This window comes from Elaeis guineensis, chromosome 5 (assembly GCF_000442705.2).
Source record: "Elaeis guineensis isolate ETL-2024a chromosome 5, EG11, whole genome shotgun sequence".
Taxonomy (NCBI): Eukaryota; Viridiplantae; Streptophyta; class Magnoliopsida; order Arecales; family Arecaceae; genus Elaeis; species Elaeis guineensis.
This window is the reverse complement of record NC_025997.2, coordinates 126,788,734-126,813,671: the sequence shown is the minus strand read 5'-3', so window position 1 is coordinate 126,813,671 and position 24,938 is coordinate 126,788,734. Positions and strand designations below refer to the sequence as shown.

The 24,938-nt window shown below is 37.1% G+C and overlaps 2 protein-coding genes and 1 non-coding gene across 3 annotated transcripts; 1 reads left to right on the top strand and 2 right to left on the bottom strand.

Annotated features, from left to right (window-relative positions):
• The first annotated feature begins 1,458 nt into the window (after positions 1-1,458).
• TRNAH-GUG (transfer RNA histidin (anticodon GUG)) lies at positions 1,459-1,530 on the top strand. Its single transcript has one exon. It is a non-coding gene; the product is annotated as a tRNA-His (tRNA).
• Positions 1,531-8,544: 7,014 nt separating this feature from the next.
• On the bottom strand, positions 8,545-11,480 carry LOC105045855 (pyruvate decarboxylase 2). Its single transcript, XM_010924278.4, has 6 exons — positions 10,827-11,480; positions 10,532-10,695; positions 9,604-10,254; positions 9,381-9,498; positions 9,066-9,254; positions 8,545-8,961 (listed from the first exon to the last, which is right to left on the bottom strand). The coding sequence occupies exons 1-6, from the start codon at positions 11,346-11,348 to the stop codon at positions 8,791-8,793; spliced, it is 1,815 nt and encodes a 604-aa protein (XP_010922580.1). The 5' UTR covers positions 11,349-11,480; the 3' UTR covers positions 8,545-8,790.
• Positions 11,481-20,300: 8,820 nt separating this feature from the next.
• On the bottom strand, positions 20,301-20,786 carry LOC105045857 (RING-H2 finger protein ATL66-like). Its single transcript, XM_010924279.4, has one exon. The coding sequence runs from the start codon at positions 20,784-20,786 to the stop codon at positions 20,301-20,303; it is 486 nt and encodes a 161-aa protein (XP_010922581.1).
• Between the last annotated feature and the right edge of the window lie 4,152 nt (positions 20,787-24,938).

Sequence of the window (24,938 nt, the reverse complement as noted above, 5' to 3'; positions counted from 1 at the left end):
TGGCTTAGCTTTACACAGTTAGCCTACAATATCTGTTACATTTATGTGACAATTCTGTGAATCATGAAATAATACAATGAGTTCTGCGAACTTAACTGGAAGAAAAAAATATATGGTGATTTATTGGTTCGACGGGTGCTCGAAGAGAAAATTGCCTCTCTTGGAGACTAGGCCAGCAGCCAATCAAATTAAATGCACCAAGTTAACGGCATGGCCTGGCGTTTTAAATTCTTTTAACTCCTCGTGAAACAGATGATCCTTCCTTATCTATAACGTTGAGCCTTCAGTTTAGATTTCTGTTATCGTTTTCTAACCCCTTTTCAAGAGAAGATTTAAAACCAGTCAGTTATGACGCAAAAGCCCGTTTAGAAGCAGTTGCTATTTGCTAGGTTCATTAAGATAACCGGATCAAGTAATTAAGAAAAAACGGTTTAAAAATTATTGATGGAAAGATGTTTTAGGGCACTCGTTATAGTGCATGAGAAGTTCCTCAAAGTGATGTGATGCTGGCTTCGCAATTCAATAGCCAAGCACCGTTGTATCAGAGTATGTAATTACTCCAATTCTCCATATCAAGGGGTAAAAGTAACTTCTTGTATTTGTTACTCGTAATTCAACACACACTGATTTTTCTGATGCACATAAATACAAAAACTAGCATGGAACTCTAATCATTCGCCATGCTAGTTTTGCTTCCTCGTTTGGCAAGTTACGATTGAGCACGAGTTCTCTGTTGTGCACCATATGGTACGGTGCACAGTGTATCATCCATTGTGCGATGGATGGCCGCATGCAGATGCACATCCGTCTATCACGTGATGGACGGGATGTATTGTGCATTACATGGTGCGATGCATAATAAAAGATCCGCACAGATTAGAATTTGACCGTAACTTTTTTGAATATATAGCATCAACCCTTGCAATACCTGATTGCAGGACCATTAGTGGAGTGATATAAAGTATTGGTAAGTGAAGAACAATGCTGCAGCCGTGGGGTGCTGCTGCATTCTTATGGAGAAAAGGGAGGTTTTGACAGTCCTGATTGATACGTTATCCGCTATATACTCTTGCTACATCTTTATTACTGGTTGCTGTTTAGAGTGGACAGGGTTGCATTTTAGCAGTCTCTTGTTATTTTTGTATCACATATATTGGGATATACCTCTTCTCTTCTTGCTGAAGCTTGTTCACATGTTTGCCTGGTTTTCCATATTCTAATATTATTGTGAGGACTCATATACATGAATATGCATTCAATTTTATATCGATTATTTATTAAAAATATTTAAAATATATTTAAAATTTAAATAATATTTTTTTAAATAATTTTTTTGAATAAAATCATAAATTGTTGCGGATGTTTTCTCCTTTCGTTGTCTCATCATTTGTATTTTTTCACTCAAACAAAAACTAGGCTATTATACTTCTAATATTAGTAGAAAAAATTACTCGTAAGGTGGCTGTAGTTTAGTGGTTAGAATTCCACGTTGTGGCCGTGGAGACCTGGGCTCGAATCCCAGCAGCCACAGGTTTATTTTTTTAAATACATTAAATCATTTTTTTAATCATACAAAATTTTTTTAAAATCATAGATGTGATCGTTGGTCTTGCAGATAGCCATTAATTTGTCTGTCTAATCATCAGAATAATTGTTCACAAAAAAAAATCATCAGAATAACTAAAAACAACTTAAGCTCACAAAAAATACAAGAAATTTTGACAAAGCTTCTAGAATAATTCTTATTTCGCATTTTCAGTTTTAACATTTTAGAAATCATTCAATAAAATAATATTAAGCTTACAAAAATTACATGGAATTTTTTCAGATGCTTTAAAAGCAGCTTCGAGATTTTTTAATTTTCTTTCTTCAACAAACTATTAAAAATAATTTTAAGTTCACAGATATTAAAAAGGAACGACAACATCGTTTAAACAATTCTTTAAAATAATTTTAAAACACAAAGATTACAATGGAATAACCTGTGGTAGTTGACCTTTGGGGCAGCTATCAATCATCAGCTCTCACACAATTATTAATTATTTTTTAGAATAATTTATATTCACAAAAATTTTATCGTAATGACCTGAGCATATATTAGCAGATCATTTTCTTCTCAAATGTCACCTATTCCACTTATAGCCTGCACAACATTTCTTTCTCGACATCTATGTGGGCAATCTAATAAGTTAAACATATCAGAAAAATAACCTGCTTATTATGCAAAAAAAACATTTATCATTAGTATTCACCTATTGGTTTGATTCTAATCCCATTTCAAAAGAATTATGGACTGTATAATTTCAAAATGTGATAGGAAAGGTGTGACTGCACCTTTGGTACCCTCTTAGAAATATTTTTACCAAATCATCCATCTTTCTTCTTGTCCATTTTACTGAAATTCTAAGGGACAGCGATCCAGTCCATAAGCTCCCTAAAGAGTATGGGAGCAATTTCAACGACTTAAGGCCATCCAAAAGTTTCAGGACTTGATACATTCGCGGGAAAGAATATTTTACTGAAAAGCTGATACCTAAATACATGATGTTTAAGAAAATGATTTTTTGTACATTTGATTCACCATAGAAAAGTAACATTGTAGAGTAGCTTATCTTTAATTGAACATCTATTTTTCTTGAAAAAAATTATGAAAAATATTTATTCCTCATTTTATCTAAAAGGTTAAGGATATATCTGGAAAAAAAAAAGTATCCTAATTTCCAACCGGTGGGAACCGGACTTTTCCATATTCTCATATTTGTTTTGAATTTTATTACCATAGAAATGTTCCTTTTCCATCTCTCTCCCGCACTCCAACCAAATCTGAGGTCTTGTTCCATTTTTTTTGGGGACCACACTTTCACCTCTTCTCTTATGTGAACCAAACGAGTCTTCGTTGAACGAAAACTATTTACAGCAAAATATTTACAGAGGGGATCAGCAAGGAGACTTCAGAGTGCTGTCACCAGTTTAACATGCAAACAGCTATGAAGGGGAATAAACAAAGTGAGGCTAACCGTTAAAATGGGTAGGTGGGGGGAGTCACCAAGTGGCTGAACACGTTGTAGGAGGCAGAGGCTGTAATCCAAGACATTGAAGGGGATGGATAGCAAATAAACAGAAAGGTGAGTTCTTTAGCTGAGAGTGACAGAAAGGTCATAATCATAATACTGAACAGTTGGGTAATTTAATTGAAACTTTTATTCGCATCTCTGATCAGTTAATATAGAATATAGGCCCTGATCAACTGGAACAGATCTCTAGCACAAGAAAATATAAAACAAACAATGGGCATGTGCTTGGTACGAGTTGCAGTTCTGTAAAAACTGATGGTGTTGAGGTGCAACTCTTCCCCCAAAGCTTGCCAAAAATCTAGAGGGAACAGAGCGAGTGCAAACAAAACACATGGATCTGGTGAAAAATGGTACTTTGAGCAAAAGAAATAAAGAACGGACCAAACTACGGAAGTGCAAGGATTTCTCATCCAGAAATTTGCTAGTTACCACTTGCGCAGACCGGACCATCTAACAAATCTATGAATTTTGCACGTTTCCAACTCCCGGACGACTCTAAAGAGGAAAAGCCCTAACAGAACATTGAGGTTGACCTCGTGTGCCTCGAGAGTTGCGAGTCCGATATCACAAGCTTTTGACATTTAACTATTGAAATTTTATAAGGTAACAAAATTTTATGGGATGAAATCCTTTTCACAGAAAGGGCCTACATGTATTAATGTAAATGATTTTCAAAATTTTTACTCTTTGTGAGACGCTTCTTAGATGTATGTCTATTTTATCTTTATGCAGTTAATATATATAATAAAATAAATAAAATTTAATAATTTTAAGATTATATTTTTCATTATATTTTTGATATTTTCTTCAAAAACATACCTCCATCTACGATGCCATAACATAGAAGAATTTTCAAAAAAATATAAAAAATAACTCCAAAATCTAAGACTATTCTATATCATTCAACTGTTTTAATAAGTGAATGTACTTAATTTTCAATGATAATAGATCATTCACGTTCATTCAGAGATATTGATAAAAAATTCAACAAGTTATTGGTAATATGCACAAATGCATTAGAATCAATGCACCAGTAAAATTTAAAATATTTACTAAATTTAATTTAAAACAAATAGTAGAGTAAATAGTCTCTTTCTTTTACAACTATTTTTTATACTTTATGCAATTTTTCTTTAGGTGCCTATTCTTTCTGCAGAAGAAGCATTTTACAATTTTATTGATGGCTTCATATGATGTTAGAGCTAATATTTTCTTCCTTTTTGCTTCAGATGCACCTTTTCTTTTATTTGCTATTCCACTAACATGATGTGAAGTAAAGTTTACGCTCTCTCTACTTTCTCCTTTTTCAATTTCTTCTTCTCTTGCACATATTTGATTAATATTAACTGTCCAATCCTCATTGTATGAATTATATGAGACTTTAAAGAAAACATACTCTGATTAAAAAAAGAAATAAGAATAAAATAAACAAGAAATGCATCTGATATAAAATTCTTAATATCGTTTAACTGTGTTCCAATTTTCTTGATCTCCATAATACACTCATGTATGCCGCTGTTGGTCTTGTCGGAGCTTATAAAATGCTGCTCCATAATATCTAAGAAATCATGTGTCTTGTGATATGAAGGGATGGATCCCCTCATATATCACATTAAATTATTTTAGGAGTAAACTAAGACGATTGGAATGCTCACATTTATCTAAAAGAGCTCTACTTTTTTGATGTATTTTTATTCATAAATAGTGAAAATTTATCTATTCGAAATATCAGATCAAAGTTAGTACATCTTAATATAAGCATTATTTTTTCTCTTTATATAAGAAATTCAATCCATTAAGTAAAGAAAATTTTTCTATGCTACTATCAATAATTATGAAAATTAATACTATAAATAATACATGCTCATGTTATCATCAAATAATAAAACTAATTAAACTTTATTCAAAGAAAATAAATTTTTTATATTTAATTTTGGCGTATAATCGGATGTATCATTATATCTTTTCTTTCAACGAGTGTCATAACATGCTAGTGGCTATACCCATTTAATGATATATCATATCACTAGTAAATCTAATAAAGTATGCACATTGGGTATAAGTAAACATCATACCTTTAGGTATGAAAATATCACTCGATCCAACATACAATTTTACTATTTTATTCATCCGAACATCGAACATGAAGATACTCTTTTGGAAGTGAATCAGCATTTCAGTAGCTTAAATACAATTATAATACTATTAAAATTTTATTTGATCAATAATACTTATCCAGAATTATATATTTTAAAAAATTTTTCATTTTAGATGTTCATGGTCAATTTGATGATCATACCGAATCAATCAAATCAAAAATTTATAATTTCTCATAAATAATGTTAATAAACTTTATATGAAAAATATGACATGAATACATCATCAAGAACATGATAATATGTTTTCAATATTTTATTTGTATATAAATAAATTAAATGGCACAAAATAAATATGTAATATGCAAATTTATATATTTTATATAATAAAATCACAAGAATCTTATCATAATTATCAGAGGGCCTTAATTTGTAATATAGTTTATTACAAAAACTTAATAATAATTCAAAGAGTTTTATGTAATAAATTTTAGTATCAGGACTAAAATGTAATTTTAGGAGAACCTTTATGGAATTAATTATTTTATTAGATACTAAATTACAAAAATCTCTTTTTAACTAATGGAGTCCAATCAGATTTTTGATTTTGGATTAGAACCCAAAAGCCAAACCCGTTAAGCCCTTGTCTTCTTCCTCCTTGTTTCCTTTTCCTGATCACTATCGGAAGGGGGTGGAAAACCCCATGAATGGCGACCCCCTCCTCAGTGGTTCTTTGTCGATGGGTCACCAGCCATTCCCAAATGCCGGTGGCAAGCTCAAAAATTTCCTCCTAACTGTTGATGAGCTAGTGATTTAATAAGAGAATAGCAGAGAATAAAGTGCCCAAACCAACACTTCTCCCCCTAAAACTTGACTGGTAGCCACCATAAGATCCCCATCGTCGAACCGTCGCCCTCTTCCAAAGATCATTCACCAGTTTCCGCTGGGTGTGTCGGTGAGTAGCTGATCAATGAGATATTGGTAGATGAGGGTCAAAAATTATGACTCTTCCCTCGATAATCCGATCAACGGTCACCGAAAAAACTCGAATAGGTGGACCACCGTCGTCTCTGAAACTTTAGCCCTTTTTTTTTTAGAAAAAATTATCTATAGATCCCTAGATGGATTCAAAATTATTTTTAAGTCTCTGAACTTTTCAAGTTGAATAAAAAGTTTTTGAAATGTTAAGGAGTTATTTCTGTGTAACCATGATACATACCTGTATAATTTGAATATGAACGTGCATAACTAGATATTGAAACTAGGTAACTTGTGTAAGCTGAACATATGTGTAACTTGAACAAAAATCCGTGTAACCTGAATATGAATCTGTGTAACTAATCTGTGTGGATGGCAGGGATCTAGAAATAACTTTTTAGCATTTTAGAGATTTTTTATTTAATTTAAAAAGTCCAAAGACTTAAAAATAATTTCGGATGTATCCAGGGATCTATAGATAATTTTTTTTCGAGAATTCGATCGACAATCGTTGAAAAAGCTTGAATAGGTGGACCACCGCCGTCTCTTTGGAACTTCAACCATTTTTTTCGACAATCAACAGGGAGGACCACAAGGTTATTAGAAGACGACGACGGCTCCTTCCTCTCCATTCCCTATTTTTTAATTTTTTTTATTTTATTGGATGATGGATGGTCGCTGGAGATTAGGGATCTGGAAATGATTCTGGTATGGAATCTAGGAATGATTCCTTGACTAGAACAACATTAGTCATAGGCAATTAGTTAGGATTGCTGGTCAAATTTATACCTGTAAAAGCTTTATATGAACATAAAAACTTCTATTTTCAAATCAAATAATCTATATGATTTTGATACTATAATATTAAAATTTTATGAAACAATAGAACTTTCTTAAAAGAAGCCATTGATGCTATCTACAATCTCTAAAATCAAACTGTGAAGAAATCGAATTGAATGTATTTCTCGCTGTTCACCATCAATATCTTGATTTGCTAATTCTAACTTCAATTATTTTGGATGAATTTTTTTTTTAAAATTCTCGAATGAATTGACGATCAAATTCAAAAAAAATATTATCTCAAAAATAATGTCTGAACCAATTACAAAAACTGAGATAAATATTATTTATAATAATTATATATAATTTAATTTTATCGTAATAATAATCAAATATATTTTTATCAATTTATAAAAAAATTATTTTTAATTAAAATTTAGATCAAATTAAATTAATTAAAATAAATTTTAATATATGTTAATATAGATCACACCCAAATCAAATTCGATTGGATAAATTTTAATATTTCTATATTAAATAAACAACCACGTTTCGGAGGAGTTTCATGGTCTCGAAACCAATGAAAACAACTCCAAACATCGAAGAATCTGGAAAAATTAAAAAATTGGAGAAGAACAATTACATTTCATAGTCTCGAAACCAAGGAAATCAAAGGGAAACAACTCCAAACATCAAATCCGGGAAATGCTTTTTTGGCCTTTTCAATCTAAAAAATTACCAACTTTCCTCAGCTGAATTCAAAGTTTCGAGGTCCAAACATCGAATCTGGTAACGACCCCCGACTCAGAACCTGGGAAATGCCATCATGAACAAAGCAACTTAGACATGACAACTCAAGTCGCAGAAAGGTCATATTCTTTAAACGCCAAACAGATGGGTGATTTAATTAATTGAAATTTGTATAGTTTAACTCCGATCTGTTAACGTAACGCATATGCCCCAACTAACTGGAAGAGCATCTGCGGCACAAGAAAAAATCTAAAACAAACAGCAGACGTGTCTAATGGACGTATAAAAAACAACTTGGTAGATATATTGGGGTCATAGAGCAACAACTCCTTCCAAGTTGGACAAAAAGTAAGAAAGGAAAAGAACAGGTACGGCACAAGACTAAAAGGCCTCAACAGGAATCTAGTGAGAGAGGGGCCTTTGTTGGACCAGGAATTAAAGAAAGTCACAGGGCTTTCTCTTTCGCAATTCTGCTAGTTGAATGCATCTTTCAACAAGTCTACAACATTTTTGCAGGTTTCCAACTCCCAAAAGACTAACGAGCAAAGGCCCTGATGATTTGGAAAGTTCCATCTTGACATCCCGCTTATCAGTGCTGAGAGAAATCAAGTGGAAGCATCATCACCCTTCTCATCTCCATTTGCGTCAAGGGAGGAGGGTTCACCAACCTTACCTGGTGCAGCAAGTATGAAAAACATCAGTCAATGTCTTCTTCTATGGAGACTGGTCCAGTTCAATGTTGTCCTGGACAAGATTGAACCAATCGTATTGCTAACTCCATTTAATCGAGCTCATCAAGAGAACTTGGAAAGCTACCATTGAATACCCAATGCCATAATCACAAAAGCAGTTTCCTGTCAGGTAAATTCTTCACCAAATGGAATCACTTCCAACCAACTAGATTTCTTAATTTTCACACAAAGAGCAAGTTTGAAGTCGCATTGTCAAAGGTTCTTCGGTACAATAGACTGGCAAGAACTAGGTATTGAGACATGATGATCGAGAAAAAAAAAAATTACATATCGTCACTACCAACTCATATAACAGACATCAAAAGCAGGGCGGGCAAATATTCTGAAGAAGTACTAATTCAGAATCGCAGACATTTGAGATCACTGAGGGTTTGGTGGCCTACTGTTTGCAGCGGAAACCCTCGAGCCCCACTCCAGTAACTCTTTGCTGGTATCATCCTTGTGCACAATAACTTCTATGAAGCACAAGCAGTCTTTCTTCGGACCCAGTGCTGTCTGGATCGCCTCCTTAAGCTCCTCCTCGCATTGAACCTACATTAAGATATGCATAATTTTGGTTATTACTTCATGAATATAGATACCTAAGCAGAAGTCTTTTACATGACCATGCACTAGTTTCTTTGGTTCCAACAAACCTTCATCGTCCAGCATTTGCCCTCGCCATTGTGGATAGCATCCACCAGGGCAGTGTAGTTCCAGTTCTTGATGACATTATAAGGGCCATCGTGGATCTCCACCTCAATGGTGTATCCCCCATTGTTTATGAGGAAAATGATGGTGTTCTGCCCGCACCGCATCATCGTTGAAATATCTTGGGCAGTCACCTGAATAGAACAAGGAAGAGGATCACATCATAAGAATTGTACCTCCGCAGCACTTCACTTCATTTATTAGTAAGAAGGCTTAATATTTTTTTAAGAGTTTCATATGTGATCTAATTCAGATGATACCTGAAAGCTTCCATCACCAATGCAGGCAATCACACGTTTATCCTTTGCTGCTTGGGCATACCCCAGAGTCGCTCCCACAGACCATCCAATAGAACCATATTGCATTTGGAACTCGTATCTGGACATGCCAGCTTGTTATTAACCATCAAACAGCATAGAAAGATTGAAGAACTGCTATAAATCCAAAACGTATAACAAGTTGTGGAACATAACAAGGCCTTACCCGCAAGCTGGTGGCAGTTTAAGCTTCTGGCAGTTGAACCAAGAATCGCCAGTCTCAGATATCACAGCAGTGTCACTTGTTAGCATCTTCTGGATGTGCTTGAAGAGCACATTCACCCTCAGAGGCTCCTTGGGCTTGCACTCAGGCGGGACACCGTCGGGCACAAAGATCCGGTGGTAGTTGTCGTAGGCATTAGTGTTGCGCTTGAGCCGCTTGGCGAGCTCCCGGAGGAAGTCCTTCATCAAGATACACCCAAAAGCAGGCCCATTGGCAACCACCACACGGTCAGGCTGCACGATAATGGACTTCTCCTTCTTGAGGAGGAGGGAGTACCCGACCGAGCTGTAGTCATTGAAGATGGGCCCTGCAAAGAGGTATGCATCGGCCGACTCCACGATCTCGGCACAGAAAGCAGTACTGATGGCACCCCAGTAGGTTCCGATGAAGTGTGGGTGGTGCTCTGGGACGAGTCCCTTGGCCGACGGCATCACGGCTATGGGGTAGCCGCAAGCATCTGCCAGCTCCACAAAGGCCTTTCCAGCCTTGGCCACCCTGATCTTGGGGCCTCCGACCAAGACCGGCTTCACTGCCTTGCTCAGGAACTCGGCGGTGGCTTCAACAGCCGCCTCTAGGCCTATCTTGTTGCTCAATCTGATGATAATAACAATCACCCATCACTAAAACCATATATAGTTCATTGAACAACTCAATATTCAAGAAAAATATAAGAAAATGTTTCTTGGATGATGATGAGATCTAAGAACGTAAACAGAAAGAAAACCATGTTGTGCTATATATAAGCACTATGAAGGTCATTGTAGAATACCATGAAACAAACGGATTTAACCAAAGAAACGATTTTTGAATCATTTCAGAGATCAAAAAATAATAACAGAGGAGAAACAGAGGAGGTCGTTGCCATCCGTACCTGGGAGAGAGGAAGAAAGGGACGGGCTCCCGGCTAAAGGTGGGATGGGGAATAGCCGGCAGATTGCAACTGACGCTAATATAGACGGGCTTGCTCTCCTTGAGAGCAGTGGAGATCGCAGTATCGATCAGCTCATGGGCATCTTCCAGGTGATTCACCACCGCCTGTTAACACATACACAAGAGGACCCAAGATTCAATCTTTAAACGATAAAAGGACCCAAGATTTAATCTTTAAACGATAAAAGGACCATCAAAGAGAGAGAGACAGAGAGAGCGGATTTTTAGTTTTATACCTGGTAGCAGGTGACGGTCTGGAAACAGCGGAGCTCCTGGGAGAAGTCAGGGAGGCCGATGGTGTGGTGGAGGATGCGGTTGGTACCGTAGTCGTTCGAGTTGGGACCGCCGACGATGCAAATAACAGGGAGGTTCTCGCTATAAGCGCCGGCGATGGCGTTAAGCACGCTGAGGCCGCCGACGGAGAAGGTGACGACGCAGGCGCCGACGCCGCGGGAGCGGGCGTATCCATCGGCTGCGTATCCGGCGTTGAGCTCGTTGCAGCATCCGATGATGTTGAGGCCGGGCTCGGCGATGAGATGGTCGAGGAGGGTGAGGTTGAAGTCGCCGGGGACGGAGAATACGTCGTTGGCACCAACCTGGACGAGGCGGCGGGCGAGGTGGCGGCCGAGGGTGGCCCCGGCTTCGCAGATGGAAGCAGCGGCGGGGCTGATGGGGTGGCAGGCGATGGCGGGGAGAGAGCCAACGTCATTGCAGATGGGCTTCGCCACCCCGTCCACGCTGCCGATCGAGGTGTCCATCGATCCCAAGAGAGCAAAGAGCGCTGGTTAAAGAATACAGGTCAGAGAGCTTTGGGAGTGTTTGTTTTGTTTTTAAAGAGGAGGGGAGAATGGAGAATTTTATTTTTTGACGAGCGTTGGGGATGAAATGAAAGCGAAGATATTTATAGCAGATAGAGGAATTAGGGTTTGGAGATTTCCTCTCGTTCGTGGTTTTGAGCGTACCGTGGTCCGGGGGAGCCTTTGTCATGTCTGTGGTTTTGAGAGAAACGTCGGGCGGTACGGAGACCATCTTTTTGGCAGTGGTTTTGCTTTATTTCTCGGAAAGCAGGGACTTTTTATCAAAAAAAGAAAGCCAAAAAAAAAGAAAAAAGAAAAAAACGTAAAATAGGCAGGGGTGAGGCTGGGGAATTGGGGCTGGTGTTGTTGGCCGGATTCACGGGAAGCAGGAGGTGGAACCGTTTGCTGCGTGGAAGTACGCAAGGTGATTACTTCCACCGAATGGGACCGACTATTGGAAGAAAAAAAAAACAAGAGAAGTAGCCCTGTTCTTACCACCAACCATCATCCCCTGGGTGAGAGATTCCAGCTTGGAGGCATCCAATATTGAATTGCTAACTTGATGGATGCTCTTACCTTAAGTTTGTCATGTAGTGGGAAAGTTGCACCACATTGAATCGCGCTATTGCATGCTCTATAGCATAAGATCACATGAGCCCATTTGTTCCAAGGAACAAAGGGTCTTATTCTATATTCGTTGGACCAAACTGAGGTTCGCTAATTACACGTTAATGGAGTTCAAAATGTTGATCGCACGTAGATGTGTGATTTTGTGTGAAAGCTGCCTAACATGGGAAAGAAAATTTTTCACAGTACGGTAGGACCCGGCGAGTATGATATTTTGTTTTTTTAGTTCTCCTGTATGATGGGGCCAAGGCATTTGATCGAGCATCTACTTTCTCTTGCGAGAGACGTACAGTGTTTCTGAAACTTCTATGTTTTTTTGAGAAAGTTGGGGTTTCGAGATCTGGAACCAGCCATGTGATGTCAGTCTCAAGGCTTTCCCGTTGAGTTTAAAAATAGATAATTTGTGTTAAAATCATGATGGTCCTAGTAAGATTTTGATTGTGACGTCTCTTTATTTTGTCCTATCCCATTTAGTATGTTTATTATCGAGGAAGAACTATTATGGTAAAATTAAATCATAATATAATATTTCAACAAAAAATTAATATTGTTGGAATATACCGACCGACTCCTCGACGTCAATCTATCCTCAGACCTGTCCGATCAACGTCCGACTCTACCGATCAGATCGACTGATGGCTCCGACAATGACCGTCGACAATGACTTTCGACGATATCCAATCGAAGGTATGTCGGTCAAACAAATTCATACTATTTTCGATCGGCCAAGCGGTCGAGTCCAAATCACCGACCCACTATCAGAGGTGACAGCCGACGTCCGACTTCCGCTGGGCACTAAACCAGCCGATGGTGTTCCTGGGTCATCACCCGACGTCCCGACAGCTGAATACCGACATATAATCGACCAGCCCACCCAAACGCCGTACGACCGCTATGGGCAGTTGTCCTATCAAAGACGTGTGGTATGGCCGTCCTGGGGCATTGTCCTGTGAAGGACATAGGTTGATCCCAGTGACTTGACAGTCCACAGCGATTTGACAGCCCCCGGTGATTTGACAACTTCTCAGTTGTCTACACCATTAATGATGGGACAATATCACATTCTATTATAAAATGGGGTAAGGCAACAGTATCGATAAGTCCTAAGTTTCGAGTTCCGAGAACCACCTCTTAGCTCTTGAGCTCTCTTTCTCTCTCTCTCGCTGAGCCCCTGATTTTTCACTGTTGCCTAGTCTCCTCTCTGACTTGACCATCGGAGAGTCTCCGTCGGAGGTATCTCCAGTCTGTGAGGATTTTTTTTGTAGGTGCGCGACACCGACGATCGGATGATGGGGGGATTGGCCGCAACAAATATATATGGATCCAATATCCAAGCATAATTAAGCTCCGTAGATAAATATATCCCTGAAATTGAATTCACGACCGATCTGAAATTTTTGACCACTTATATATTTTTAAATTAGACTACTTTTAGATTGAATTGGATCGGACCATATTAATTCCTTCAGATCCTTTCCTCTTCTGTAAGAGAGATAGAATTTTTATATTAATTTAATTAATATCATTCAAAGTTTATCACAAGATTAACTATAGTGAAATTTTTTGGGCATGGGATTCACATCATCTGGACGGATGGGAGATCATCCCAGCTTAGAGATTCCCTTATTTCATACCATGTTGTCCGGTTATACGTGCCAATCGTTGGAGGTGATCGTTCAACTTCACTCAATAAGATTTAAAATAATAACATAATTCAGCATTCCACTTTAAATTAAGGTCGTGATTAAATCTGGTGAAAATTAATTTGCGTACTTGTCGGCACTCCTCTTTATCCAACGTTTACGTTGCAGGCGTCCTTGAATGCCAGTTATTACAGTGGTGGCAAAAACTCCCAAGCCAAGCTCCATAATCTTTGTGCATTGGTGCTCAGTTAAATGCCTGCAAGCCATCTCCAGCAGAACACACGCTACTAAACTTGCCTTCTATTATGTGGGAAATTCTGTTATTCGAACTCTCTCAATTAGTGTTCTATAGACCTCTCTAACGTCGACATATCTGCACGGAAAATAAGACCAAACAAAGTTTACTCTATAAACGTGTAACATGGCATGAAGGATCCTACCATTTGGACTGTAGAACTTCTCTTACAACTATATATCAGTACATAATTTCAAACTTAACAAAGTCGTCTCTATAAATGTGTAACTCGGCGTGAAGGATGCTATCAATTGGTTGATGGGCGCAACGAAAGGCATGCTACGATCCACCTTTGTCGGTTTCTCGGTTGGCCGATAGAGGCGGTCACCCTGGCATCCATTTTGCCTTTTTTTCCCCTGACTCAAAGACCTGGAGCCACAAAACCACGTCGCCGTCTGTAATGCTCCTACGTGCTTCTGGTTTCCCTCCCCCACTGGTTTTGAATGCCAGAACCTTCTGGGTGCAAGCCCATAAACGCGATACCAGTAGAGATAGCATATATATATATATATATATATATATATATATAATATAGCCATCTCCAGACTCCAGACAGGGAGGTCTTTGATTTATTAATAAATTATCACGAGTTATTATTAAGATATATGATAGCATATATATATATATATCATCTCCAGACTCCAGACGGGGAGGTCTTTGATTTATTAATAAATCATCACGAGTTATTATTAAGATATATGACGGAAGAACAAGACTATGATGAAGCACTAAGAAGAGTCATGAGTACTAAGAAAGAATCTAGTGGTGCGAAGAAACCTCAAGTTATAAGGGAACTTGTTAAACACGTTTGCGGTAAAGCTGAACTATGTCATAAGCCTATCCAAGCCGAATGAGTGCTTGCTATCGATAGGTCCGCCGAGGTTGACTGTATCGCATCAGGCCGTTCTCCCTAGAAAACGCTAGGAGTTGGTGGTAGGTAGCACGAGGGGGTCATGTGGGCACCGACGTCAGTCTACCGGCATCGTCATCATGTGACCTAAGATCGACTGTTACCCAAAAAAAAAAAAAGAAAAAGAAAAAGTGACCTAAGATCGACGGCTCCCAAGGAGAAGGTACAGGATTCGGACGGTGGCACCGGTCCCAAGCAGTGCGCCGTTCTGGGAAACCTGGGCGCGCTTTCGTTTTGACCGCCGTTGGGAGAGAGCAATCCATGGGAGACATCCCACTGGATTCTACACCCAGAATCGGAGTCGGCAACCTTTTCATTTCCGTTTCTTTCTTTCCTTCCATAATGGAATTTATGTGGAGTTTGGTCAACAATGAAATTGATTTCGCCACCAACTTGATTTCCATCGTCATCATGTCTCAAAATTTTTCATTAAATTTCTTTCTATCCGTTATTTAGTAAAAAATAACGGAAAAAATATAATATCGTGATTTTTATTATTGCCAAATAATATCCAATTTAAGCGATTTTATTGTGTGGTCTAGATTAGCTGGATCTCTTCTTTTAGTCAGTTAGGTCTGTCATATTTTTTGCCATCATTTTATTTATAACTGTTCACAAATTGATCCGATTATAAATCCAAACTTAAGTTTCCCTTTTTTATACATGACCGTGACGTTGCACGTGTAGAACGGAGTATGCGTTCATAGAAGAAAAACAGAAAAGGAGCACGGTTTCTTAAGAGATTTCATTGTGTTGTCTAGGCTAGCTATATCTTTTCTGTCGGTCAATTAGGCCTGTCCTCTATTGCCTTCATTTCATTTATAACTGTTCGCAAGCTGATGAGTTCCTACAGTGTAGATCAATAGCATGCTCTCTTTGCTTAGTTTGCGTTCGATATGCATTCTCTTAAATTGTTCCTATCCTTCTGTTTTCTAATGTGTATACCCATAAATTTTCAAATGATGGGTCCTTTTCATCTTTTTTTTTTTTTTAATTTTTATTTTGTTTTAGCCCTTACCAAGGTCACAATGTGCTGCGGAACATGGACCAGGATCAACATGAAAAAGGTTTCTTTTAAAAGGTAAAATGGATGGTTGAATGGCTTTGATTGCGTAAGAGACATTCTATTTTTCCTGCATCAGAGAATCCTCTTCTAGTACAAACGAAAGTCAAAGATTCGGACGGGCTATATAATTATTTTGTAACTAACCCGCATGACGGCATGAACAATGTGTTGATTCGCACAAGTTCTGATCCATTGGCAGGCCAGATTGGGCTCGAGTCGAGCGGTTCTAACTATTGCACATAAGTAGTCCAATTATATGCTTAGGCTTTGGAAAGTCCCATAACCTGTTGATCCTAGTCATTCAACAAGTTTCTATTTATAAATCTTAACTCCACATTGCAACCATTGGCTTATTCCTCTTTTTCGTTAGCTGTTATATGCGAATTTTCTTCACGCAAGCGATATTTCATCAGCTTCAATGCATCTCGAACTCCACCGCCTGCTATTCATCTAGTCGGCTCCATTAGTTAACCTTATATTTAGTTGGGGTTACGAGTGAGATGATGGATGGGATAGGAAAGATGAAAAACCTTCATCCATTCGTTTAATTTAAAAAATTCTTAGGAAGAATAGATGAAACTCGGAGATTGTCTATCCACTCAATACTACTAGTTTGTATCCTTAAGGAAGGATGGATGGAGTATGTGAAAGATAGATTTCTATATTGACATCATTATCTCTTATTAATTTTTTGATAAAATCTTAACATTTCTTTTTTTTTATTCGTTTTATTTATATATATTTTTTATTTGACCTATACTATTAAATTTTATTACTACTAATTTTAATTTTAGCACATAAGTTCCATAATTATAAGTAAATGATTAAAATTATCTTCTTTTTATTTATATTCAATATTTCTTAGTTGATTATTTATATAAAATTAATCGATTATTTAAATTAAATTATAAATAAATTTATTGGTTATATACAATAAATTTATGAATAAATTTATTTATATATAATTAATTTATAAAATTATTTAGTTAATTATAAAATTAAATATTTATATAATTTTTGTATAATTATAATTTATAAAGAATATAAGTTTTATACCGTCTTAATTCTTTAATATAAATAAGTATTATAAATTGATAATTATAATATTTTTTTATTAAACGATAGTTTAGTAAAAATATTATACAAATATCATCCATCATTTCATTCATTCTTTTTATATCAAATAGAGGAGGGAATCATTTTTATCCATCTTTCTATGTTTAATCAGACAGATGGAAGGATAAATAACTCCTTTTTTTTTCTCATTCATCCATCCTTCCTTATCTATCTTTCCTTCAATTCATCCTTCATACCAAATAGAAGGTGCATGCTACTCGTGATAAAAATGGTCATAAGTTTTGGGTCAGTCTCATTAATGTTATGAGTAGAGGTTCACTCAGCCCATGAACATCCCTAGGTGTTAGTGGATGCCTTTTAAATGGATCTTATGTTTTCCTATGATATGTGCCCGAGTCCTTCAGAATTAGGGTTGCAAATGGGCTGACTTGCACTTGAAACGGTCCTCTCAAGTTTGACTTGATTTTGTTTTTGATTATATAAGCTTGACTTGATTTAGAAGATTCGGTGAAGCCTAAGCTTGACCATAAGCCCAAGGAATAAGGCCTAAGCCCAAAACTGGGCATACTAGGACCTGATGTCTCTAATGAAGACTAAATAATAGCCGTAAGGAGTTCCTAGCTAGGGAGGAGATGGGATGGAAAGAGGGGAGAGAAAGTGGGCTGCTATGACATATTTTATGCTTGGTTGGTCTAGGGACAACAAACTGGCCTATTAGTTTCAGGCCTGCAAAAGTGATTCTACATAAGGGGCGTACTAAAGCAACCCATGGATGGCCCAAAGGTAAACCAGCACAGGCCCACTACGAACCCTACTTGAAAAAGTTTTGAGGGAAGCCCATACATCCACACATTGTTAGATTCTTGTGCAGGACGGGGTTGAAATTTGTGTGCACAGATGACTTTGTGGTGGTGTAATTGAAGCTTATGGTAGACCCAGGAGGAGTGAACATGTACCGTTGCTTCTTGTGTACGAGGGGCTTGGACAGCTTTCTTGAATTTAGACCACTGTCGTATGATATATAAGTTGGTTAACCAAGTTTGAGTTCAGATTTATCGTCCATGATTCTCTATTTCTTAGTGATTTGAGTTTGCACGAAAAAAGACACAGAAATACGTTTTTTCATTGATGTACATATTTTGATATGATATTTTATCTTACTGTATACATATAAAAATATTTGGAGGGATTCATGTGAGAAAAAAATGATATAGAAGCACTTTTTGGAAAAGTTTGCCGTGATATGGATCTTTTAGGATTTGGCTTCTAATTCAATGAATTAACTGTGATTTAGCCTCCTAAACTAAGAGATATAAAAAAAAAAAAGAAAAGAAAAATGAAGAAGAAGATTGATAGCTTCATGATATCATGTTTCGTAGGATCTTACGGTAGATCTTGTGGTCGGCAACAAAACTGACAGCATGGCATTTGCCGTTATTCTATACTATATATTATTTTTACAAGCTTAAATAATTTCTTCCATCCTTTCTTAAAAAATAATTTTAGTACTCTTTTTTTGTGATTTAATCTTCCGGCATGTAAAGATGAAATTTTGAATCCAGCCCAATCATTAGGTGTTGAGTTGATGAGGTTATTGGTGAGGTTAGTGAGCATTCCAATTAGATCAGCAAGATAGGCCTCGGAAAGTGAGCTACGATGGTTGTGTTTAGAGTGAGAGCTTTAATGCTGATTGTTTGATCTAAAATTATAAAAACATATGAATCGGAATATGCCTAGTGAGGAATCCTCCAATATTTAAGTCAAATAATTTTTTTTTAAAAAAAAATTTAGCGTAGCAGAGTAGCAGTGTGTTTTAGAATAACAGAGTAATAACGTGTAAGTAGTGAGCGTTAAAAAATATAGCTAGAGGTTCTTCATGTAAATGAGGGGTGGCGCCCATCACCAAGTAAGACAGGCATGCTTGCTTGCTCAATAACAACTCTTTTGTTAACCTTTTGCGGATTAACCATGCACGATCATGGACTAAACTGTAACTGACATCAGTTGAAGAGAATTCAAATATCTTCAAGTGCCTTTGAAGTCATCCATATGGCATACTCCTATTGTTTGGTATGCCATATCAGTTAGAGGCAGGTCAATTCTCATTTTAAATAAATAATACATCAAAAATAATACATAAATTTTTAATATAAATATTTTTTAATAATTTTTTTATTTTATTTTAAAAAATAATTTGGTCAACCAGGTAATCGGACCACTGCCCGGATGACCAGATTCTTGATCGAGTTGGTCTGTGTGGTTTTTTTTTTTTGGTACATAAAAAGGGATTGGAGGGGGGGTCCCAATGTGGACTATTAGGGTCAATTTTCTCCTGATCATTTTGTATCCTATTATTTAATGAAAGTCTTAATATCCGAGGAGGCTCGAATTCGGATCACTTGCATAAAAATAAAAGCTCATTTCACCGGGCCACTTCTTCGAAGATGTCCATGCGATTCTTATAAATTGATGAAGCATGCAAGTAAAATGCATAAGAACAGAATTCTCTGCAGAATTCAAAAACTACCACATGATGCTGTGCACGTATTGGGACATCCATTAAAAAAAAAATGATTATATAATGTTTATCTAAATTATTCAAATATTTTTAAAGTTTATTTATTTATTTTTTAATATTTAAATTCATACGGATAAGCGTGTACGATCATTCATCTTTTGATGGATGTTTTCATCTAAAATTTTTATTTTTGCAAATATATCACGTATTTCTATTATTGGTTCTTATAAAGATATATTATAATAAATCTACGATCTTAGATGAAATATGTATAGTATTCTACGATATTTTTTGAGTACAACAGGCGAACCGTTTCCGCTGATTAAAGAGGCCATTGATACCCTGGGCCCAGTGATGCGCACTTATCATCCGGGCAGTAATTTCCAATCCGCATTGACAGTGGATTAAACTGTAATCCTCTTTTTGGTACAGAACAAATTCTTAACGCAGACCTGTCAACCATCTATCTTTCCATTCTAGCGAAGACATCAGAGATCAGATCAACCCCAAGCAACAAAACGCTCAGAAAAAAAAAAAAAGAAAGATAAATCCGTTCGAGGTCCAAAAAGCCAAAAGCAACAGTAGAGACAACAGCAACGAATGTCGACACCGTCCGTCCCTCGGCCCCCTCCCATGGCAACACCCCAAAACCACCTTCTTTCTGTGGATTCCACCGCCAGGCTCTCATGTTCCACGCCCATGGCAAAAGAGAGAGAGCAAAAAAAAAAAAAAAAAAACACCACCGATCCAAAGCCCCATCCTCTTCCTATCTTCTTCTCAAACAACGACGGCCACCGGCTCCGCCGTGGATCCCCCAAGAAAAGCCCTGCATAGTGGGCAGCTCGAATGAGTCTTCAGCCATTCATCGATGCACTCTGGATGGAAGGAATGGGTACAAGTTGGCAGCACCTTAACCTTCTCTCCTTCTATCAAGCAGCTCAGGCATATCGCGCACTGGGCTTCGTCGCCTGATGACGATCGCTGGTGTGAGTGCACCGGGAAGCTACCGATGGTCTCCAGATCGAGGCCAAGCGGCCGAGGGAAGGCAGACTCAGAGGATAAGTCCCCAGTGCCGGTGGCCGTTGTCCACCGGTGGTAGCCGCGGCAGGCCCACCTGATGTATAAACAAAGGAGGGCAACGAAAACCAGAACGGCGAAAATTATGAGGAGGAAGAGGAGGCTCCCGCCGTGGATCTGGAAGTTCTTGTCATCGAGGCCGGCATAGCGCCAGTGGAAAGTCTCGCTGGCCTCTTGATCTGCCATGCTTGGTGCCGCTCGGAATGATGGTTGAGGGGGGTGCAAGTTTTAGTTTGGTTGTCAGGCTTCTCCTTTTCTTTAATTCGTCGTTACCTTTAATGATTTTTAAATTTTATTTAATTATTTCTTTTTGTGTCCTGTTGAAATAAATTTTTTTATATTATTTTTATTTTAAAGTTTTTATTTTATTGGATTTGATTTGTGAGAACAGATAAGAGTTAAACTCTCATTCATATGATCTTTATTTAAAAAAAATCATTGATGTTCCTTCTGATGGATGGAAAATGATGAAAAATGTGTGCGAGAGAGTACGGAAAGAGAGAAAACAGTTGGAAGTATTTTTTTTGGAGATTTGAGAGAGCTTTCTTATATGGCTCGAATATTTTTAATAATTTTTTTTTAATTTTTTTTAATATATATATATATATATATTTGTATTTATTTTAAATCTTGAATCGGTACATAGGATCTATTATGAATAATATGCCATTTTGATGAGGTATAGTACATATATGAGGGTGAAGACGGTTTGGGAGTTGTCATGATTTTGGCCCATTTCCTCTCTCTCTCTCTCTCTCTCTCTCTCTCTCTGCCTCGACGAGTATAACAGGTGAAAGCGTAAGAGGTACCCTCAAGACCACAAAAAGACAAAGCCAGCGCAAGCAAGCAAACTTGCAGCGTTGCAAGTTTTGGTGGAGTTTTATGATTGGCTGAAAGCGGGGAGATGTTACGTGTCACCCACCAGAGGACTGGACCGGTCTGGGCCGAGGTAATTAAGGTGGAAAAATCAAGGGGGCACCAAATTGGTTGCTGACAACTACACACTTAAATTTGATGAACGGAGAAGACCAGAAGAAGATGGGGCCTGTAACTTCGTGCTGGGTCCCCTAAACTGTCCAAAACACTCCCGAGCTGGGTGAAGAAGACTTGCTGAGCGCTCCTTTAAGTAGATCATGCATATCTACCAAAAATTTAAAAAAGGATCTTGAATGAGGTGGTGTCGCGTGACCCACTAACCTGTTGGTCATTTCTCTGGCCTTTGATTGGTCAGCCATCTCTTCTCAGGCGAGGGGTACTCCCGATGTGGTCGACAGGAACTGGGACCAAGAAGTCCTTTGAAGTGATGGATTTGCGCTATGTGATAGGTTGCGTATGAATGGTGAGTGGCAGTGTCTGAGGGCAAAAATCTTACAGACTCGAACATATATCCTATATACTGTTCGAATATATGATGCATTAGACAAAAGATTGCTTCAGTTCCTGCCAAGGATGATAATGATAGAAGATTTGAATGCTGAGGACGAATTCAGTAGAATGAAACCGTTCTACTGGGGTAAAAGATAAGCCAAGCCTGTAATGGCATGCAATTGTACGTAGGTCTGTATGTCGAATAGGTCCAAAGGGGAACCAACAAAATCTTTCAAGTCCCCATCTTTGTCAAAAACATTTTACCCGATGTGCTCGTACGGTAAGCTACGACAAGGTTGCAGCATTTTACAAACCTTATTTGCTCGAGGCTAAAGCCAACTAATTCACTCGATATATAGCATGCAATTTAACCCTATAATCCACACATTGCTTCTAAAGTTTTTTATTGTATTTTGCGGCTACAGCATTAGTGAATAATTTTAGGGCGTAAAAAGTTTGACCAATCTATTTATGATCCAACGTAGACCAAAATTCAGTTTGTACTGGATCCAATTTGGACTTAATCCCTGCCAAACATGGTCGTATCTCTCTAGAACTTAAAAAGCGGCCTAGCTAGTTCTTGAACGGGTATTATTTTAATTAAAATGCAGAACCAAACAGGCGAATAGATACGGGTCTGGATCATGAGGTAGTTGGCCCTAACCCAACTCAAACGTATTGCTGAACAAAAGGCATCTCAAATCGAGTTCACATACCTCTAGTTTCCTATCAACTTTAGAATTATAATGCAAAGAACGTTAGCCATTGCCTATAATCTCAATTCTTCATAGAGGAATATTGCTTTGCCAGATGTCATTCCCACTTTATAAAATAGATCCTAATTAGTCTGTCTCTTACTCTAGAGATCAAGAAGAGCACGTAGCTAAAATGTGGGAGTATCTTTGTAGCATAAGATTTTTCACATATATATGAAAGCCTCCTCTCAAGGATTGCTATCACTTATGCTTTGCACAACCCGCATCGCATGCTTAGCACCAGTATATAGAAACTAATGCTACCATGCCATGCACATGATTTGTCTAAAACATAAAAGGAAAGATCATTTGATGTATTCTAACCTTTATAGACTCTTCAATTTAAATAGCAGATATTGCTACAAAAAAAAAAAATGCGGATATAGTTAAAGTTTTTCAGGCGAGGAAAATAAATGGTTAAGAATGGGTGTGGGTATACATGCATTTAAAGTTCAATACATTTTGATGCATTAGCCCTTGGTAATTATATATGCTAACGTGTACTAGAAACTTGCCAACCGCGTCAAAAAAAAAAAAAAAGTCAAACCATGTTTGACTCGATTAACTTATCTCTTTACAAGGATATTCATCACACGGCCTGATCTACCATAAATAATAATGAATGAACGACTAATTGATATGTGGATTTTTTATTAATTTTATCTATGATAAAATAAATTTATCTAATAATTTCTCCGTCGCAAGATTGACGTGGTTGAGATTGGTGCTACATACCACACGGATGCTTCTATGTATCAAAAAAAAAAAAACATAGATACTCCTAAATAAGGCTGATAAAATATGATCCGATCTGTCAATCTGATCCGTGTTCGATCCGTTATAAACAGATTTAGATTTAGGCTAAATGAATTTAGGCTAAACGAATTCGAGTCATAAACGGATCGGCTCATTTAACCCGTTTAATAATTGGATCGGATATGGATTTTAAATATCTGATCCATTTAATCTGTTTAATATTTAGATTTGGTTGAGTCAGATAACCCATTTAACCTGTTTAATCTATTTCTGATCCATTTAACCCGATCTGTTTAATCTGTTTAACCCATTTAAGATTCATTTAACCTGTTTAAAATCGGTTTAATCTGTTTCTGACCTGTTTAACTTGATCCGTATAACCTGTTTAATCCATTTAATTTAATTTAATTTATTTAATAAATAGATTAAATGAGTCGGATTGGATTATCTGTTTAATAAACAGATCAGATTCAGATTTAAATTTTTGATCCATTTAATAAATGAATCGAATTTGGATTGATCATTTTATGATCCGATCCATTTACGATCCGACTCATTTATGATCAATCCGATCTATTTGCCATCCCTACTCGTAAATCCATTGATATTGATGCCTCACGCTCGGATGCTCTGGAGCTAGTCAGCGGTGATTGATAGACCTCACATTATGCATCGGTTTTTTTTTTTTTGGTAAGCTCACACTATGCATTGTTGGTGGACCCATTTAATACATGCAACGTCCCGACCTTGTGAACGCATAGTATCACGCGTGTAAATCCAGCCATGGGGCAGCTAAGGGCACATCAGATTGCCACATATTGCGACACTTTGCTACCATAATATTGCTACCTCAATTATGATATTAAGGTACCATTTCACATCACTTTCATTTATTTTATTTTTTAAATAAAATAATTATTTATTTATTTTTAATTTTTAAAATATAAATATATTTTTATATAATTTATTATTTTTAAAAGATTAAATAGTATGATGGAGGCTGAGAGAGTGGTAATGATGGGCGGCTATGGTGGATGCAATGATGATAATGATGGCGATGTGGTGACGGGGTTGCATAACGATAGTGGAAGTCAAGATGTTATGCTGTGAGCGGTAGTTAAACAAATTATTATGGTATAGTGGCGAGATAACATTAGTAACAGGCAATGACGCCATCAGCAATGATGACAAAAGATATTTTTTAACAAAAATATTATTTTTTTATTTTTAAAAATAATAAAAATAATTTTAAAATAAAAAATAACAATTTTTTTTTTTTTATCTCAGTGTATTTAAAATTTATTTTTTAAAGAAAGGTGAAAGCGTACAAAAATCTAAGCTATATAATTACTTGTCCTGGTATATATATTGAACTCATTATTTGAATGTGGCTTCTTCTTCCCTTTTTTTTTTTTTTTTCTCGCTTTTTGGTTAAGCCAGCGCCTTTCACCATTTTTAT

Bases quoted from the DNA above. Each gene is read 5' to 3' on its own strand.
- LOC105045855 (XM_010924278.4), bottom strand. From the start codon at position 11,348: ATGGACACCTCGATCGGCAGCGTGGACGGGGTGGCGAAGCCCATCTGC. The intron at 9,499-9,603 runs GTAAGGCCTTGT...TGGCATGTCCAG, and splicing joins AAACTGCCACCAGCTTGCGG to ATACGAGTTCCAAATGCAAT. The intron at 9,255-9,380 runs GTATCATCTGAA...TGTTCTATTCAG, and splicing joins TTGGTGATGGAAGCTTTCAG to GTGACTGCCCAAGATATTTC.
- LOC105045857 (XM_010924279.4), bottom strand. From the start codon at position 20,786: ATGGCAGATCAAGAGGCCAGCGAGACTTTCCACTGGCGCTATGCCGGC.